This window comes from Heptranchias perlo, chromosome 4 (genome assembly GCF_035084215.1).
Source record: "Heptranchias perlo isolate sHepPer1 chromosome 4, sHepPer1.hap1, whole genome shotgun sequence".
NCBI classification, from domain to species: Eukaryota; Metazoa; Chordata; class Chondrichthyes; order Hexanchiformes; family Hexanchidae; genus Heptranchias; species Heptranchias perlo.
The window spans coordinates 99264958-99282064 of record NC_090328.1 but is presented as its reverse complement, the minus strand read 5'-3'; the positions used below and the strand labels follow the sequence as shown (position 1 = coordinate 99282064).

The 17107-nt window shown below is 40.7% G+C and overlaps 1 protein-coding gene across 1 annotated transcript in view; it reads right to left on the bottom strand.

Annotated features, from left to right (window-relative positions):
- Positions 1–8808: 8808 nt before the first annotated feature.
- The window catches only part of rest (RE1-silencing transcription factor), a 51043-nt gene continuing 42744 nt past the window's right edge, over positions 8809–17107 (bottom strand). The window contains exon 3 of the mRNA XM_067983392.1: positions 8809–16182. Within this exon, the coding sequence (XP_067839493.1) occupies positions 14210–16182 (1973 nt within the window). The 3' untranslated portion in view covers positions 8809–14209. The remainder of the gene's footprint in view (positions 16183–17107) is intronic.

Here is a 17107-nt window from a genome sequence, read left to right as displayed (position 1 = left end):
AAAGGGAAAGAGAGGTGGAAAGGCGCACTCTTGGAGTACTGTGTGCATTCTAGGAACATAGGAACAGGAGTAGGCCATTCAGCCCCTCGTGCCTGCTCCGCCATTTGATAAGATCATGGCCGATCTGTGATCTAACTCCATATACCTGCCTTTGGCCCATATCCCTTAATACCTTTGGTTGCCAAAAACAGATTTAAATTTAGCAATTGAGCTAGTATCAATTGCCGTTTGCGGAAGAGAGTTCCAAACTTCTACAACCCTTTGTGTAGAAATGTTTTCTAATCTCGCTCCTGAAAGGTCTGGCTCTAATTTTTAGACTGTGCCCCCTACTCCTAAAATCCCCAACCAGCGGAAATAGTTTCTCTCTATCCACCCTATCTGTTCCCCTTAATATCTTATAAACTTCGATCAGATCACCCCTTAACCTTCGAAACTCTAGAGAATACAACCCCAATTTATGTAATCTCTCCTTGTAACTTAACCCTTGAAGTCCGGGTATCATTCTAGTAAACGTACGCTGCACTCCTTCCAAGGCCAATATGTCCTTCCGAAGGTGCGGTGCCCAGAACTGCTCACAGTACTCCAGGTGCGGTCTAACCAGGGTTTTGTATAGCTGCAGCATAACTTCTGCCCCCTTGTACTCTAGTCCTCTAGATATAAAGGCCAGCATTCCATTTGCCTTCTTGATTATTTTCTGCACCTGTTCATGACACTTCAATGATCTATGAACCTGAACCCCTAAGTCCCTTTGGACATCCACTGTTTTTAACTTTTTACCATTTAGAAAGTACCCTGTTCTATCCTTTTTTGATCCAAAGTGGATGACCTCACATTTGTCGACATTGAATTCCATTTGCCACAGTTTTGCCCATTCACCAAATCTATCAATATCGCTTTGTAATTTTATGTTTTCATCTGCACTGCTTACAATGCCACCAATCTTTGTGTCATCGGCAAACTTAGATATGAGACTTTCTATGCCTTCATCTAAGTCGTTAATAAATATTGTGAATAATTGAGGCCCCAAGACAGATCCCTGCGGGACTCCACTAGTCACATCCTGCCAATGTGAGTACCTTCCCATTATCCCTACTCTCTGTCGCCTTTCGCTCAGCCAACTTCCTAACCATGTCCGTACTTTTCCCTCGATTCCATGGGCTTCTATCTTAACTAACAGTCTCTCATGTGGGACCTTATCAAATGCTTTCTGGAAGTCCATATAAATAACATCCATTGACATTCCCCTGTCCACTACTTTAGTCACCTCTTCAAAAAATTCAATCAGGTTTGTCAGGCACGACCTACCTTTCACAAATCCATGCTGGCTCTCTCCGATTAACTGAAAATTCTTGAGGTGTTCAGTCACCCTATCCTGGTCTTCATACCTCAAAAAGGATATCAAAGCACTGGAGAAAGCGCAGAAAAAATTTACAAGGATGTTATCAGAATTGACCAAGCTTTTGGTCACCTGTCCTAATATCTCCTTATGTGATTCCATGTCAAATTTTGCTTGATAAAGCTCCTGTAAAGCACTTTGGGACGTTTTACTACATTAAAGGCGCTATATAAATGCAAGTTGTTATTGATGCAACTCTCAGGAAAGATTAAACAGGCTGGGGCTCTTTTCTCTGGAGGTCTTTAAAATTATAAAGGGGTTTAATAGGATAGATGTGGAGAAACTGTTTCCATTTGTGGATGAGTCCTGAACAAGGAGGCACAAATATAAATTAGCCACTAACAGATCAAATAAAGAATTTAGGAGAAATATCTTTACATAGAGAATGGTGAGAATGCAGAACTGCTGCCATGTGGAGTGGTTGAAGCAGATCACATTGATGCATACAAGGAGAAAGGAATAGAGGGATACGGGGGCAGGGTGGGAAGAGGTAATTAGAGTGGGAGGAAGCCCGTGTGGAGTATAAACACTGGCATGGATCAGTTGGGCCGAATGGCCTGTTTCTGTGCTGTAGATGTTATGTAATGTAATTTGGCACTATGGGGCAATAGTGAGCTATATTATCACAACTGCTGTCTTTTGGATGATGTTGAAACTGAGGCTCCGTCTCCCTATTCAGGAGGGTGTAAAAGATCTCATGGCACAATTCAAAGAACAACACAGAGTTCGCCCAGTGTCCAGGCAAACATTCCACCTCAACCAGCACTATTAATACTATAGAACCATAGAAAAGATACAGCACAGAAGGGGGCCATTAGAAATACATTAATTGGTGATAATCCTATTGTTTTTTTGGGATCTTGCTGCGTGCAAAATGATTGCCACATTTGCCTAAATAAGTAACTTCACTCCAAAGTAATTGATTGTACGTGAAATGCTTTGAGACGGAAAATAATATTTTATAATACTTTTTTCCCCACCATTAGCTGTCTGTAATTGGAGTCACCAAGGCAACAGTGCCATGGTTTTATCTGACTGCTTGCAATTGGAGTTAGCACGAAGATTGTTAATTTTCAAGCTTTATAGTTGTTGTTTTCACAACCTTGCTTCAATACTGTTATTTAACAACTCACCTCAGTAATTTTTGGTCATTTCACATTGCTTACAAGAGTGGTAACACATCAAGCTTTAATTTTATTAAAAAATGTTTGACTTTTGTCTTTTACTCCGCTTGATATAATTCTGTAACCCATTTTTAAATATAATTTTTGATGTCTCTCTTCAACTTTCCTAGTACTAAACTTCAGTAATTCAGCATCAAAAATGCTCCCATGTATCTCACCCCAGCTCCAACCTTGTTGGATTTTTCCATTTTCCAGACCAGCTACACTGTGGTTCGAGTGAGATTACCAATTTAGTGCCAAATTAGGGGCAGTTTTGCACAATGCTATCATAGTATGTTACAGCACAGAAGGAGGCCACTTAGCCCATTGTGCCTGTGCTAGCTCTTTGAAAGAGCTATCCAATTAGTCCCACTCCCCTGCTCTTTCCCCATAGCCCTGCAAATATTTTCTCTTCAAGTAGTTATCCAATCCCCTTCTGAAAGTTATTATTGAATCTGCTTCCACTACCCTTTCAGACAGTGCATTCCAGATCATAACAACTCCCTGCATAAAAAAATGTTTCCTCATGTTGTCTCTGGTACTTATGCCGATCACCTTCAATCTGTGTCCTTTAGTTACCAACCCGTCTGCCACTGGAAACAGTTTCTCCTTATTTTCTCTATCAAAACCGTTCATGATTTTGAACACCACTATCAAATCTCCTCTTAACCTCAAAGGAGCACAACCCCAGCTTCTCCAGTCTTTCCACATAACTGAAGTCCCTCATTCCCGGTACTATTGTGATAACCCGCTTCTGCACCCTCTCTGAGGCCTTGACATCCTTCCTAAAATGGAGTCAGGAGTGTGATGGAATACTCTCCACTTGCTTGGATGAGTGCAGCTCCAACAACACTCAAGAAGCTCAACACCATCCAGGACAAAGCAGCCCGCTTGATTGGCACCCCATCCACTACCCTAAACATTCACTCCCTTCATCACTGGCGCACCGTGGCTGCAGTGTGTACCATCCACAGGATGCACTGCAGCAACTCGCCAAGGTTTCTTCGACAGCACCTCCCAAACCCGCGACCTCTACCACCTAGAAGGACAGGGGCAGCAGGCACATGGGAACAATACCACCTGCACGTTCCCCCCCCAAGTCACACACCATCCCGACTTGGAAATATATCACCGTTCCTTCATCGTCGCTGGGTCAAAATCCTAGAACTCCCTTTCTAACAGCACTGTGGGAGAACCTTCACCACAAGGACTGCAGCAGTTCAAGAAGGCGGCTCACCATCACCTTCTCAAGGGCAATTAGGGATGGGCAATAAATGCTGGCCTCGCCAGCGATGCCCACATCCCATGAACGAATAAAAAAAAAATTCTCCAGAACTAGATCCAGCACTGTTTCCTTCCTCGTTGGGCTGGAAACAAACTGATCAAGGAAGTTCTCCTGTATACATTTTAGGAATTCCTCCCTTTTTCCCTTTACATTGTTACTATCCCAGTCAATATTGGGATAAGTGAAGTCCCCTATTATCACTACTCTATTGTTCTTGCATCTTTCTGTAATTTGCCTGCAAATTTGCTACTCTAAATCCTTCCCTATTTGGTGACTTTAGGTATACACCCAGTAGTGTAATAGCTCCTCTATTGTTCCTTAATTCTAACCAAATACATTCTGTCTTTGAGCCCTCAACTACATCATTCCTTTCTAGTGCTATAATAGTTTATTTGATCAATACTGCCACCCAACCCCCCTCCTTTCTTCCTTCCCTATGGGCAGGTGGAATGAGTATCAGTGGGAGAGCATTTTGGTGGTAGTGACCATAATTCAGTTAGATTTAGCATAATTATGGAAAAGGACAAAGGTAGAACAGGAATAGAAGTTCTCAATTGCATAAAGGCAAATTTTACTAAGCTGGGAAGTGATTTCGCAAAAATGGATTGGAAACAGCTACTTGAAGGTAAATCAGTGTCAGAGCAGTGGGAGACATTCAAGGGGAAAATAGTGAGGGTTCACAGCAAATATGGTCCCACAAAGAAAAAGGGTGGGACTGCCAAATCTAGAGCCCTCTGGATGTCAAGGAGCATACAGGGTGGGATAAGACCAAAAAAAGGAAGCTTATATCAGATACCAAGAGCTCAATATTGCAGAAAGCGCAGGGGTGAAATTAAAAAGGAAATTAGGAAAGCAAAGAGAGGGCACAAAAAAGTACTGTCAAGTAAAATCAAGGAAAACCCAAAGATGTTTTTTAATACATAAAGAGCAAGAGGATAACTAAGGAAAGAGTAGGGCCTATTAAGAGACCAAAAAGGTAACCTATGTGTGGAGGCAGAAGATGTGGGTATGGTTCTTAATGAATACTTTGGGTCTGTCTTCACAAAAAAGGGGGACAATGCAGACATTGTAGTTAAGGAGGAGGAGTGTGAAATATTGGATGGGATAAACATAGTGAGAGAAGTATTAAAGGGTTTAGCATGTTTGAAAGTAGATAAATCACCAGGTCAAATGAAATGTATACCAGGCTGTTATGTGAAGCAAGGGAGGAAATAGCGGAGGCTCTGACCATCATTTTCCAATCCTCCCTGTCTACAGCATGGTGCCGGAGGATTGGAGGACTGGAGAATTGCTAATGTTGTACCATTGTTTAATAAGGGAGAAAGGGATAGACAGAGTAGTTACAGGCCAGTCAACCTAACCTTCGTGGTGGGCAAATTATTGGAAACAATTCTGAGGGACAGTATTAATCGTCATTTAGAAAGGCACAGATTAATCAAGGACAGTCAGTATGGATTTGTTAAGGGAAGGTCGTGTCTGACCAACTTGATTGAATTTTTTGAGGAGGTAACAAGGAGGGTTGATGAGGGTAGCATGTTTGATGTCGTATTCATGGATTTTAGCAAGGCTTTTGACAAAGTCCCACATGGCAGACTGGTCAAAAAAGTAAAAACCCATGGGATCCAGGGGAAAGTGGCAAGTTGGATCCAAAATTGGCTCAATCGCAGGAAGCAAAGGGTAATGGTCACCGGGTGTTTTTGTGACTGGAAGGCTGTTTCCAGTGGGGTTCCGCAGCACTCAGTACTAGGTCCCTTGCTTTTTGTGGTATATATTAATGATTTAGACTTAAATGTAGGGGCATAATTAAGTTTGCAGATGATACAAAAATTGGCCACGTGGTTGATAGAGAGGAGGAAAGCTGTAGACTGCAGGAAGATATCAATGGACTAGTCAGGTGGGCGGAAAAGTGGCAAATGGAATTCAATCCGGAGAAGTGTGAGGTAATGCATTTGAGGAGGGCAGACAAGACATGGGAATACACAATAAATGGGAGGATACTGAGAGGTGTGGAGGTACAAAGGGACCTTGGAGTGTATGTCCACAGATCCCAGAAGGTAGCAGGACAGGTAGGTAAGGTGGTTAAAAAGGCATACGGGATACTTTCCTATATTCTATGCCTCGGCTAATAAAAGAGCAGGGAGGTTATGCTAGAACTGTATAAAACACGAGTTAGACCACAGCTAGAGTGCTGCGTACAGTTCTAGTCACATTATTACAAGAAAGATGTGATTGCACTGGAGAGGGTACAGAGATTTACAAGGACATTGCCAGGACTGAAGAATTTCAGCTATGCGGAAGGATTGGACAGGCTGTGGTTGTTTTCTTTGGAACAGAGGAGGTTGAGGGGAGAGTTAATTGAGGGGCCTCGATAGAGTGGATTGGAAGGACCTATTTCCCTTAGCAGAGAGATCAATAACGAGAGGGCATAGATTTAAAGTAATTGGTAGAAGGATTAGAGAGGAGCAGAGGAGGATTTTTTTCACCCAGAGGGCTATAGGGGTCTGGAACTCACTGCCTGAAAGAGTGGTAGAGGCAGAAACCCTCGTCACATTTTAAAAAGTACTTGGATATGCACTTGAAGTACCGTAACCTACAAGGCTACGGACCAAGTGCTGGAAAGTGGGATTAGGCATGATAGCTCCTTTTCAGCCGGCACAGACAGGATGGGCCGAATGGCCTCCTTGTGTGCCATAAATTTTTATGATTCTATTGTTCCTGAATATCTTGTAGCCAGGAATATTAAGTACCCAGTCCTCTGCAGATTTCCTTTTTATAAAACCATTTTTATTTGGTTTTGTTTCTATAACACACATTACATATGAAGGGACATCTCAGAGTGCTTTACAGGGTGGTGTATAGCGAGGGGGAGGGAAGCGAGGGAGGAGACAGAAGCAGAGTCCAAGTGGAGGATCTCAGTGAGATTGCTTAAGGTCAGGGAGGAGGAGGTGGCAAGGTGTAGACACCAAGAGGGAGTTCCTCTAAAGGAGAGCCAGTGAGTGGAGTACAGTGAAAAGCGAAAAGCAATCTATAAGTAATGGGGCTTATTTACAAACTAAATATATATTTCAGTTACCTTCTGGATACAAGATACAGCCAGGTACTTTGACAAAAAATATTTAACCAAATCTGCTGATTTTCTCTCTACTCTTGCCTTATTTCAAACAACTACTAGTAGTGTTGGGTCCTAAACTAAAACTATCCACGTGAAATCTAAGCCATGAATAAGAACAAAGGACACAATTCAGTGCATGTCTTTAACAAACTGCAACTGGGCAATATATAGTCAAACCCTGTGATCAGGACAAAAATAAACTGTAATTTCAGATTGGCAATCTTGATTAGAAAGTTCAATATGACTACTGATCTTACAACTGTAACTGCACAAAACTGAATGAAAAACCAAAAAATGTACAGCATTCATTCCAAGCACAACTTTTATTATTAAACTTTAATAGTTTACTTAACCCTGGTACAGATCAGTTGATTGCAATCTGGGTCCCAGCTGTTAGCAGTCAGGTTATCCTGTTGAAACATCCATTCACATAACAGAACTTTAGAACTGAACTAAATTGATCATCCTAGAAATAATGATTGCCACAGGGTTTCTAGCCTAATCCTCCAACAACAGTGTTTTGTTTTGCTAAAGCACAGTTTGGAGCATAATCTTCCAATCTGGTAAGTGCCCCGTAACTATTGTGTTTACAGCTCAAACTCTAAATATACTATACAGCTTACTTGTGGTCATAAGCAGCTTTTAATATAATGATTTAATTTAAAGATGCCACATTTTAATATTTGCACTATTAACTTTATTTGTGATCTGTATTGCTGTGACTGCTCAAGTAATATGGTTTTAGTGTCACAAAGACACAGCTACATTTTTTTCTGAGTTGGCCCAACAATGGTAGTCTGATGGCACCGACTCCAGCCACGGCTGGTTCCCAGTGTCAGTCAGGCCAAAGAGACTGACAACCAGAGGAAGTAGAGACAAAAAGGTCAAATCTCCCAAACCTTTCATCCACCTTCCAGCTAAAATCAACACTGACAGAAATTTGGCAACAATCTGCCTGTTCCTCCTGGGAATGGTGGAAACAAGTCACAATGTCAGTGGTAGCAATCTCACCTCAGAGTCAGAGGTTATGAATTCAAGGCTCACTCCAGAGACCTAAGCACATAATCCAGGCTGGCTAGTACTGAGGGAATGCTGCACTGTCAGAGGTGCCGTTTTTCAGATGAGATGTTAAACCAAGGCCCCGTCTGCCCTCTCAGGTGGATGTAAAAGATCCCATGGCACTATTTCAAAGAAGAGCAGGGCAGTTCTCCTGGCCAATATTTATCCCTCAACCAACATCACTAAAACAGATTGTCTGGACATCTTATTGCCGTTTGTGGGATCTTGCTGCGCACAAATTGGCTGCTGCGTTTCCTACATTACAACAGTGACTACACTTCAGAAGTACTTCATAGCTTGTAAAGTGATTTGGAACGTCCGGAGGTCGTAAAACAAAAATCAGAACTGAATCAACAGGAGCGTAAAATGGTTTGCGTTCTTGGTGCATTAACTTCCAATAACCATTGGGTCATGCATATTTGATGTGGTAAAGCTACATTATCCTTTGTCTAACAAACCATTTAAACAGTTTTGTGCATGAGCTTGATGCCCAGGGATTAAAAGTTAGTGTTAAATAACTAGTAAAGACTTCAGATTTCACTTTCTTCTCTTCTCAAAGAAAAATATCTCTGCTGTCACTCATCTGAGAAGTGCTGGAAATGTCCAGTGTAGCAGGCAGACAGGAGCGTGGAGTGATTCTATGATTTTAACTGATGCCCTTCGCTCTGGAATGGCAATACCAGAGCCAAATGGCCTCACAACCTAGCTATGCATCAGTTGGTAGCGCATTCTGCACCAGTCTAAGAAAAACACAGAACGGAAAACACAAAGTAGTCCAGAATGAAAGGCACACTCAATTGCACACAAAACTTTAATGCAGCAAAACTTTTGCTAAATACTATGATGCTTTTTAGAAAATTACAGAAAGATTAGTTTTTTCAACTTTAGTTAACAAAAAGGCAAATATTGTGAAAAATATCCTTTTTATACACATAGTCCTTGTACTAAAACGGTGACAGTTTTATTCTGTTCAACACAACTGTCAGAGTCATTTTCTTTGACAAACATTTCTCCTTGAAATCAAAATTCTATTTATTAATCTGAAAAGAGAAGTACAGTAGTAGGTTATTTTTTTTTTTACTTTGGTATCTTTAGAAAAACAGAAGTATTGCACAGATAATGCTGTCAAACAATTCTGAATTACTAATAAGCTTCCATTTTAAACCAGCACCAGTGGCACCGCTTTTGTACAACAGGCAAAGTGTTTTGAGAGTCGTGCTGCTCGAGGTCTCTTAGAGCAGAGACTGCTTTGTAGGAATGCTGTAGCATCATTACCCTTCTTGTCATTTTGGCAGTTATCCAGTTTAAAAGTTGCTTGAAGCCAAATATTAGTCTACTTCTCTTCTGTAGTGTTGCTGCCTGCTCTTGTTAGCTATCCAGCCTTATAGGTAGCTCTGTGATCGTATGACACCCCTCATTTCTAACCATTTTACAAACCTGCTGCTCTGCACACTAAATTAGCTATGTTACGGGTTAAGACTGTACAATCCACTCTGATAACTAATTATTCTATCCTAACAGCACTGTGGGAGCACCTTCACCACATGGACTACAGCGGTTCAAGAAGATGATCCAGCATCATCTTCTCCAGGGCAACTAGGGATGGGCAATAAATGTCCGCCCTGCCAGCGATGCACGCATCCAGAGAATAATAAAATTACTGAAATAATTAATGGCCCACATTTCTTGTTAAATATTCCTTCAACTTCTTGCACAATGATTTTGTGCTCCTCTACCCACCGCCCCCCCCATTAAATTATATTGCCCTTCCTGCCTCCCAAAAAAATAAAATCTGCTTCAGATTAGTTTTCCTGCTAAACCCACAAGTCAAATGCTCATAAATTGAAGACCAACATATATTTGCCCTTTGTTTTGTTATTACAATGTCATAAATCTGCATTCAGATTTTGGAGGACCAAGCTAAAAGTGCACACTCAATTTTCTATCAATATTTTTACAGTTCAGAACCAGCAAAAGAACATTTTGCAATCACACACACCTCTTATTGGAGTGAAGTTGCAACACAAGTAATGCGTGTGTTATTTTCCTCATAATTTGTTTGAAAACCAATTCCTCCCCCACCCCCCTTTGCTGGGATACCGTTCCACGGGTGCTAGTCGTGAATGAGCCTTGATGGCAAGTGACACCAGGCTATTGGACCACAGGGGCCAAATCAGATTCTTTCCTCACCTGCCGTCCACACCAATGCATGTCCAGCAGTGATAGTGATCAGGTGTGGCAACCCTGGGCAACTTTCCCTTCCCTAACAAAGGGGCTCCTGGCGACCTCTACAAGCATTTCTACAGCCTCCGCTGCAGCAATCAGCACAGACCGGGAATCAAACCTAGGAACTCTCTGGGCTCTACGGCTCAGCTACTCACTGAAGGAACTCAGGGAACTATCAGGGAAACCACTAAAAAGCATGTCACACAAAGCTGTTATTCCTTAAGTCAAGGACCATCAACTGCTGTTATGCTCAGATCTAATGCAGTTTGAGCACTCTGGTTTTCCTCCCAACACTGCTGGCAAATTTATTACAAAGGAACAGATTAGTCACTCGTTCCACTACACATTCTGTTTTAACAAGAACGCATAGCAATTAGGCTGCTATGCCAACCTCTCTCATACAATTCCCCCATCCTCTCTTGACAAACTCCAGTGCCTGCACACTAATTAATCTGCATTGTACCAAATACAATCACTGGGAGCAAGCTAAGAGCAGTAGTTGCATTTTTAGAGTTTAGAGCAGGTAACCTGCTACCCAATGTGTTTTAGTGGAGGGGTTTTGATAGAGTAGATAGGGATACACTGTTTCCACTGGTACGAGGGTCAGGACCCAGAGGACACAGATTTAAAATAATTGGCAAAAGAACCAGGGGGGAAATGAGGAGAAATTTCTTTACGCAGCGAGCTGATATGATCTGGAATGCCTGAAAGAGTGGTGGAAGCAGATTCAATAGTAACTGTCAAAAAGGAATTGGATAAATACTTGAAAAGGAAAAAATTACATGGTTATGGGGGAAAAAGCGGGACTAAATGGATAGCTCTTTCAAAAGAGCCAGCCCAGACACAATGGGCCAAATGGCCTCCTTCTGTGCTGCAAGATTCTATGATTCTAATAGTTCAGACAAAAAGAATGGCACACCATCAGCTAACAGTAGAGTTGAATTTACAGGGACTCCTACCGTCATCAGACAGTCATTTAAGTGTTTGCATAGAGACTGACCAAATTTTTAAAAATCAAAATATTCCACCATAGGCATATTTTTAACATTACATTAAAAAATGCACAAACTCATCCCTATGCATGCAATCATTTTTTAAAAAGCTCTGCAAAATTTGATTATGTAGCAAGGCTGCTCCCATTCTCGATCTGTGCAGTGATACTGCAGATCAAAAATTTAAAGGGTGTTGTGATGGTATATAATTGATCATGCAATATATGTTATATTTAATAAATTTGGAGATTGCAGTTTTGGTTAAAAAACAAAATTACAATTTTGGTAATTTACTGTCCGTTATTGAAGAGATCTCAAGGCTAACATAAGTCGTCGCCCAGTCACACGGAGGTTTTCACTGGCATCTTAACACTGCATTCTGGGAAAAATGTATATGGGGAGATTTTCCTAGTTCGACTCCCGGATGCAATGAACATCAGAAAATCAGGCAGATTCCTTTACACTCGTGCTCCAACTTATCCGATTTTCAATGCATCAAGATGATCCAATGCACCAGGGTATAGACCCACAAAAATCTCCCCTATAGTCCTGCAGTGAAAGGATTGCACCGTACTAAAGGTTACAGCATAGTTGCTAGTCTCATGCAGGCATGTTCTCATTATCAGGGAGGAGGCCAAAACCAAACATAAACTCAGCAAAGTTCAGTGCTGAATTCAGCAGCAATAGCTCTGTGCTTATTCCTCCCATGGTGTGCTGCTGTCACCGTGCATGGGGCAGAAATTTCTAACGAGATGGAAAGTCAATCAAAAACTCATGAGCCAACTAACTCAGGTCCTGCTAAAGCTGCTCTTTCAGGAGATGAATGAGATTCTAAGAAGTAGGACACAAGTCTTCAGCTATTGAGTGAAGTCTGAGTTTTTAATTAAATTTAAACAAACAATGTTTCACTGTTTAATTGTCGTGCGCTAACTACCTACCATGGGAAATGCAGGGCTGCTGGTGTAGCCATTTAGCATTTTAGTACCAAAAAGATTACATTAAACTATGCATGCTGAGTAATATTCTAGAACTGAAAAGCACAAGCATGCTTCACATTAGCAAGAGCAGAACCTCCAGACCTCTTACAGCATTCATTATTCAAACTGTAATGTCACAGATTTTTAACTGTAATCAAGTTTCAATACAATTTACCAAAATGATTACAAGGCTTGTGTAATAAAGAGTACCACAAACTATGAGAAGCAAATTACAGTTAAAAATCCATGTAAACACAAAGTTTTAATTTGATCACAGATATACAATGAGTTTTCAACATGATTGTCAAAGCAAAGAAAATACTATTCAGCATTTAAACTATTTTCCATATTCAACGAAAGTGGCTACTCCAAACAGTAGACTGAACACCTCATATTATTAATTCAGGAGAAAAAAAGCAAATGAAAATCACAGTAATTTATGTTCTTTGGCCATACCAACTCACTAGCTAAGTCAATCAGAGGTGAGCAAATCTTTCAAAGTGTTGCATTCCAATAATTCTGCCAGGTCTACACAATGTTCAGTGTGTGCCCAGGAGGCTATCATTTGAGTGCAGCATCAAGACTGTGACTGGTCCTCATATGAAGAAAGGGCCATTACACATGATGCACTAGTTAGAGACAGATTAAACAGATTACCTCAACAAATTGGGACAAAATCAGTTCCATTTATAATAGTCGATCTACAAATGCCCACAGGGAAATCCCAGATTGCCAAAAGCTGTATGTGCTACTGCACAGAATGCTGGCAAGAGAGCACCCTCGAGTGACAGCTCTTCAACTAAAATGGATGCAAGACAGGGATTTTTACACCTCTTATTTGGGGTGCTTGACATTCACCTTTTGAAAACTATGTCGCTGCCCAATACAGATGGAACACAACTTAGCATTTTACAAGGACAACTCCCCCAATCAGCTGAGTTTGCTGCACAGTGGTTCGGTTAATCGTCAAGTCCCAAATAGCTGGTTAAACACACAAATATAAAAACATGATACAGAAAAACATTTCTATATATAAACTACCACTAATTAATTATATTGCATAGTTGATTACTTATATCGTGCAATTTTATAAGCTGTTTAAGCACCATATTGGATCATTTTCTTGTGTGGCTACCAAGAACTGTTTGCTACAAACTCCTAAATAAGTATCATGGCATGTAACATGAGTTACTTGAGATGTGGTATCATCTTGCAAAGTGCTCATTCCTGTGATTTGAACGAAAAGCAGGATATTTTAACATTTAATCTTGAAAATGCTCCGTGAACTGTCAATGTAAAAAATGTACGTTATGATTTAAAAAGATAAAATGGGATCAGCTAACTTTTAATGAATCACTGCCTAAAATGTAAATCTATGAAAATGGGCTAATTCCATGCAATGTACATCAAGATTAAAATGCACGGTGGACACAAATGCATCAAATGCCCTTGAAATGCAAGACTGCTCGATGAAAGGCCATCCTTTTAACCTTACCAAGGGAAATATCCAAATCAAACACTTAATGCAGTTTGATTTCTTTCTTCAACCACTGACTAGCTTGTGTTTTTAAATTATGAACAGCTACGGTAATCGTTGTAGGTCAGCTTAAACCCTGGGTCATGTAAAAACAGAAAAATATCTCAATGTCCAGTGTTACCAAGTATTTACAATGGGATGAAACAGAACAGAACTGCTGTATCAGATTAAATGAAACAATTTGAGTAATAATAGTGCAATGAAAATTCAAAATCAGTGGTTGATTAAACTGCTACGAAGCATGATTAACAGATTTAGCCATGGTGTGAATGAATGCTGTCACACTACCTCTGAATTATGAACAAGAAACTTGAAAGAGCAGAAAATACATGCAGTTAGCAACAAATAGTTCCGTGAAGGAAAGGCAAAATAACCCAAATCCAATCACATTAGTGTGATTTGCATCACTTTGTAACAGATATCATTAATATTCGGTGGAAACTCGCCAAATTGAGACTTTTCTCATTCCTGGCCTTTTGCTGCTTCCTCGAGATAGTATACATTTACCAAGTGACGATTAAGGTGCTTGGTAAACTCTCCTTTCACACTGAATATACGGTCACAGAATATGCAAACAAAGCTTTCTGGAGCATCAATCACACCTTCCTCTAATGTCCTTTTGTTGATTTTGTCATCGGGAGTGGATTTTGCTCCATTCAGACCAGAGTCATCACTTCCTTCTGAATCTTCGCTGATATCACTTCCTTCATGGCTGTGAATGCCTTCATCTTCATCTATTTCCATCATCTCATCCTTGTCCTTGTCCTGTTTTTTGTTCTGGTCCTGCTTGCTATTCGGGACCTGGTCACCATTATCCTGGAACTTGCCCTTGTTAGTCTTGCCATCCTGGACCTCACTTGCACTACCCTGGAGTTTCTTGAGGTCATCCACACCATCCTGAACCTTGTTTTCATCATCCTGCAACTTGTTCTGGCCATCCTGAACCTCTATCTGGTCATCCTGGACCTCCATCTGGTCACTCTTGCCATCCCGGACCTCCATCTGGTCACCCATGCCATCCCGGACCTCCATGCCATCCTGGTCTTTATTTGGATCGTTTGAGTTAGGAAGTTCCAAAGCAAGTTCAATACTGATCACCTGAATAGACCCTTCTTGTTCAACATCAGAAATTAAGCTAGTTTCTTCACTCACCTCTTTTGCCTCCGAGTTATTTAGGTCATTGCAGATCTTGGATGAGTAAGTTGCACATTCTGTTTTCCCAGAACTACCAGTAGGAGCCCCAGTTTGTTCCGTGTAAGCTAAAGGAGTTTCCTCTAGGCAAAGAAACTCTCCGTTTTTGTTTATCAACTTTTCAGTCAAATTTTGTTCCGCTGATTGAGAGACAGTTAACTTATCAGGTGACATTTGGGACTCTTGCGAGGTCCTTGGCACCATTTCGCAGGCAGTTTTTGCAGAATGCAAATCCAGAGGGTTTTCATTTTGTTCAACAACAGTACCAAGCGGAGTTTCATTCATCACAATATCCCAGAATGGTTCTGAATTCTGGTCCTCTCTCTTGTGTACACTTTCAACACCAGGATTACTGCATGACAAGTTTCTGGGGCAATCTCTTTTCTTTTTAGGCAGAATCTGTTGGTCCTCAGGTTGATCAGATTTCTTACTCTTATCTGGACCATCACCAGCAGAATGTACATGGGCTTTTTTAATCTTTTTGTTTTTCTTCTTAGCTTGCTTGCATTTAAGATTTTTCTTGCGTGAGGACTTGTCTAATTTGATTCTGCTTCTCCGTGTTTCATGCTCAACCAATTCTTTAGCTTTCCATATTTTCTTCCTTTTTGCCTCTGTGTGGGTCTCACCCGCAGGTTCCTGCTGTGAAGACACCTCTGCCGAGCATCTCTTTCTTTTGCTACCCTTGATATTCCCTGCCTTCTCTGAATCAGTTTCCCTTTTTCTTGGTGGGAGCTTGTTGTTGAAAACTTTATGATTTCGGGTCTTCATCCTTTGACTCTTTGAGCTGATGGTGTCCAAACCTCGCACCTTTGAAACAGATGTACTTTTCTCAGGCTTGGCAGTGACCTTCTCGTCTGGATTCTCGATTCTTTTCAGTTGCAGTTTGTCTGACATTTTCTTGCCCATTTTGGAGATAGGAACATCCAGTTCAAGTCGTTTGGTGCGCAACTTCACCTTTGACACATCCATGGTAATGTCACTGCAATGAGGGTGCTTGGACTTTATATGATACTGCAAGTTGCACTTCTTGGAAGCTGCATACTTACAGACGGGGCACAGAAACTGGCGTGGATTCACATGGAGCTCCACATGTTTTTTGAAGTTGCTGCGGTCAGCCGTTCTGTATTCACAGTGCGGGCAGGTTAACGGTTTGGGTCCGTTGTGAACTTGTCTGGCGTGCCGCGTCACCTCGTGCTGGTTTGATGCTACATAGTTGCATTGATCACATTTAAATGGCTTCTCACCTGTTGAAATACATGAATAGAAACCTTTAGTTACCAGACAGCGTATTATGACAAACTATCCACTGACCCTTCAGACAGTGTCATGCAATTGTCACTAAACTGGTCTGCAGTACACTGTACTTAACTGAATTAAAGTGTGTTGAAATAGTTGACTATCTTATTTCAGTTTACAATCCATATAGTTTGTAGAGTGCTTGCAACTACAGTTTAGAAACAAAGATTTAATGTTTTCATCACAATAATGAGATGCACATGAAAGTGGAAATTGATATCAGTCTCAACGAACTTCTGGACCTCAGTGAACTGCTTGGAATGATCTTGAGCAAATACATATAGTTTTTGTTTTGAGGTATCTAACTATTGTCTCACTGATTCTTTACATTATTGCTGTATTTCTGTGCTTGTAAGCAACTTCTCAGTTGTGGAAAATAAATTATGAATTACAGTTTTTAAACTTTGAAGATAACCATTCTAGGAATTCACTCCATCTGAAGTTGCCTGAACTTTTTTTTGATGTTTTTTGCCCCAGCACCAAAATGTCAACACAAAGAACAGACACTAGGAGGACAATGCAAAACTACAGCATCACAAATACTGACAGGTATGACAAGCCACTGAGGTGATTGTTCAAAGACTATACACATGCACGTACAAACACACTATACTGGCAAATATATTCTAAAAACATGCACATATGACTTTCAGTAGTACTTTACAGAGCTTGGTCATCATTACATCACCACAATGCTTGGAGTGAGGGAGTTCGAATATTATTTAGGATCTCTCTAGAATATTAGATTTCATTGTGGGGATAGTGAGGCATGTTTAAAAATAGACACTTAAAATGTTCTTAAAAAGTATGATAATAAAGGATCCTTTTTTGCATTCGTGTAATTTTTTGAAACATTTATAAAATAAGGAAGAA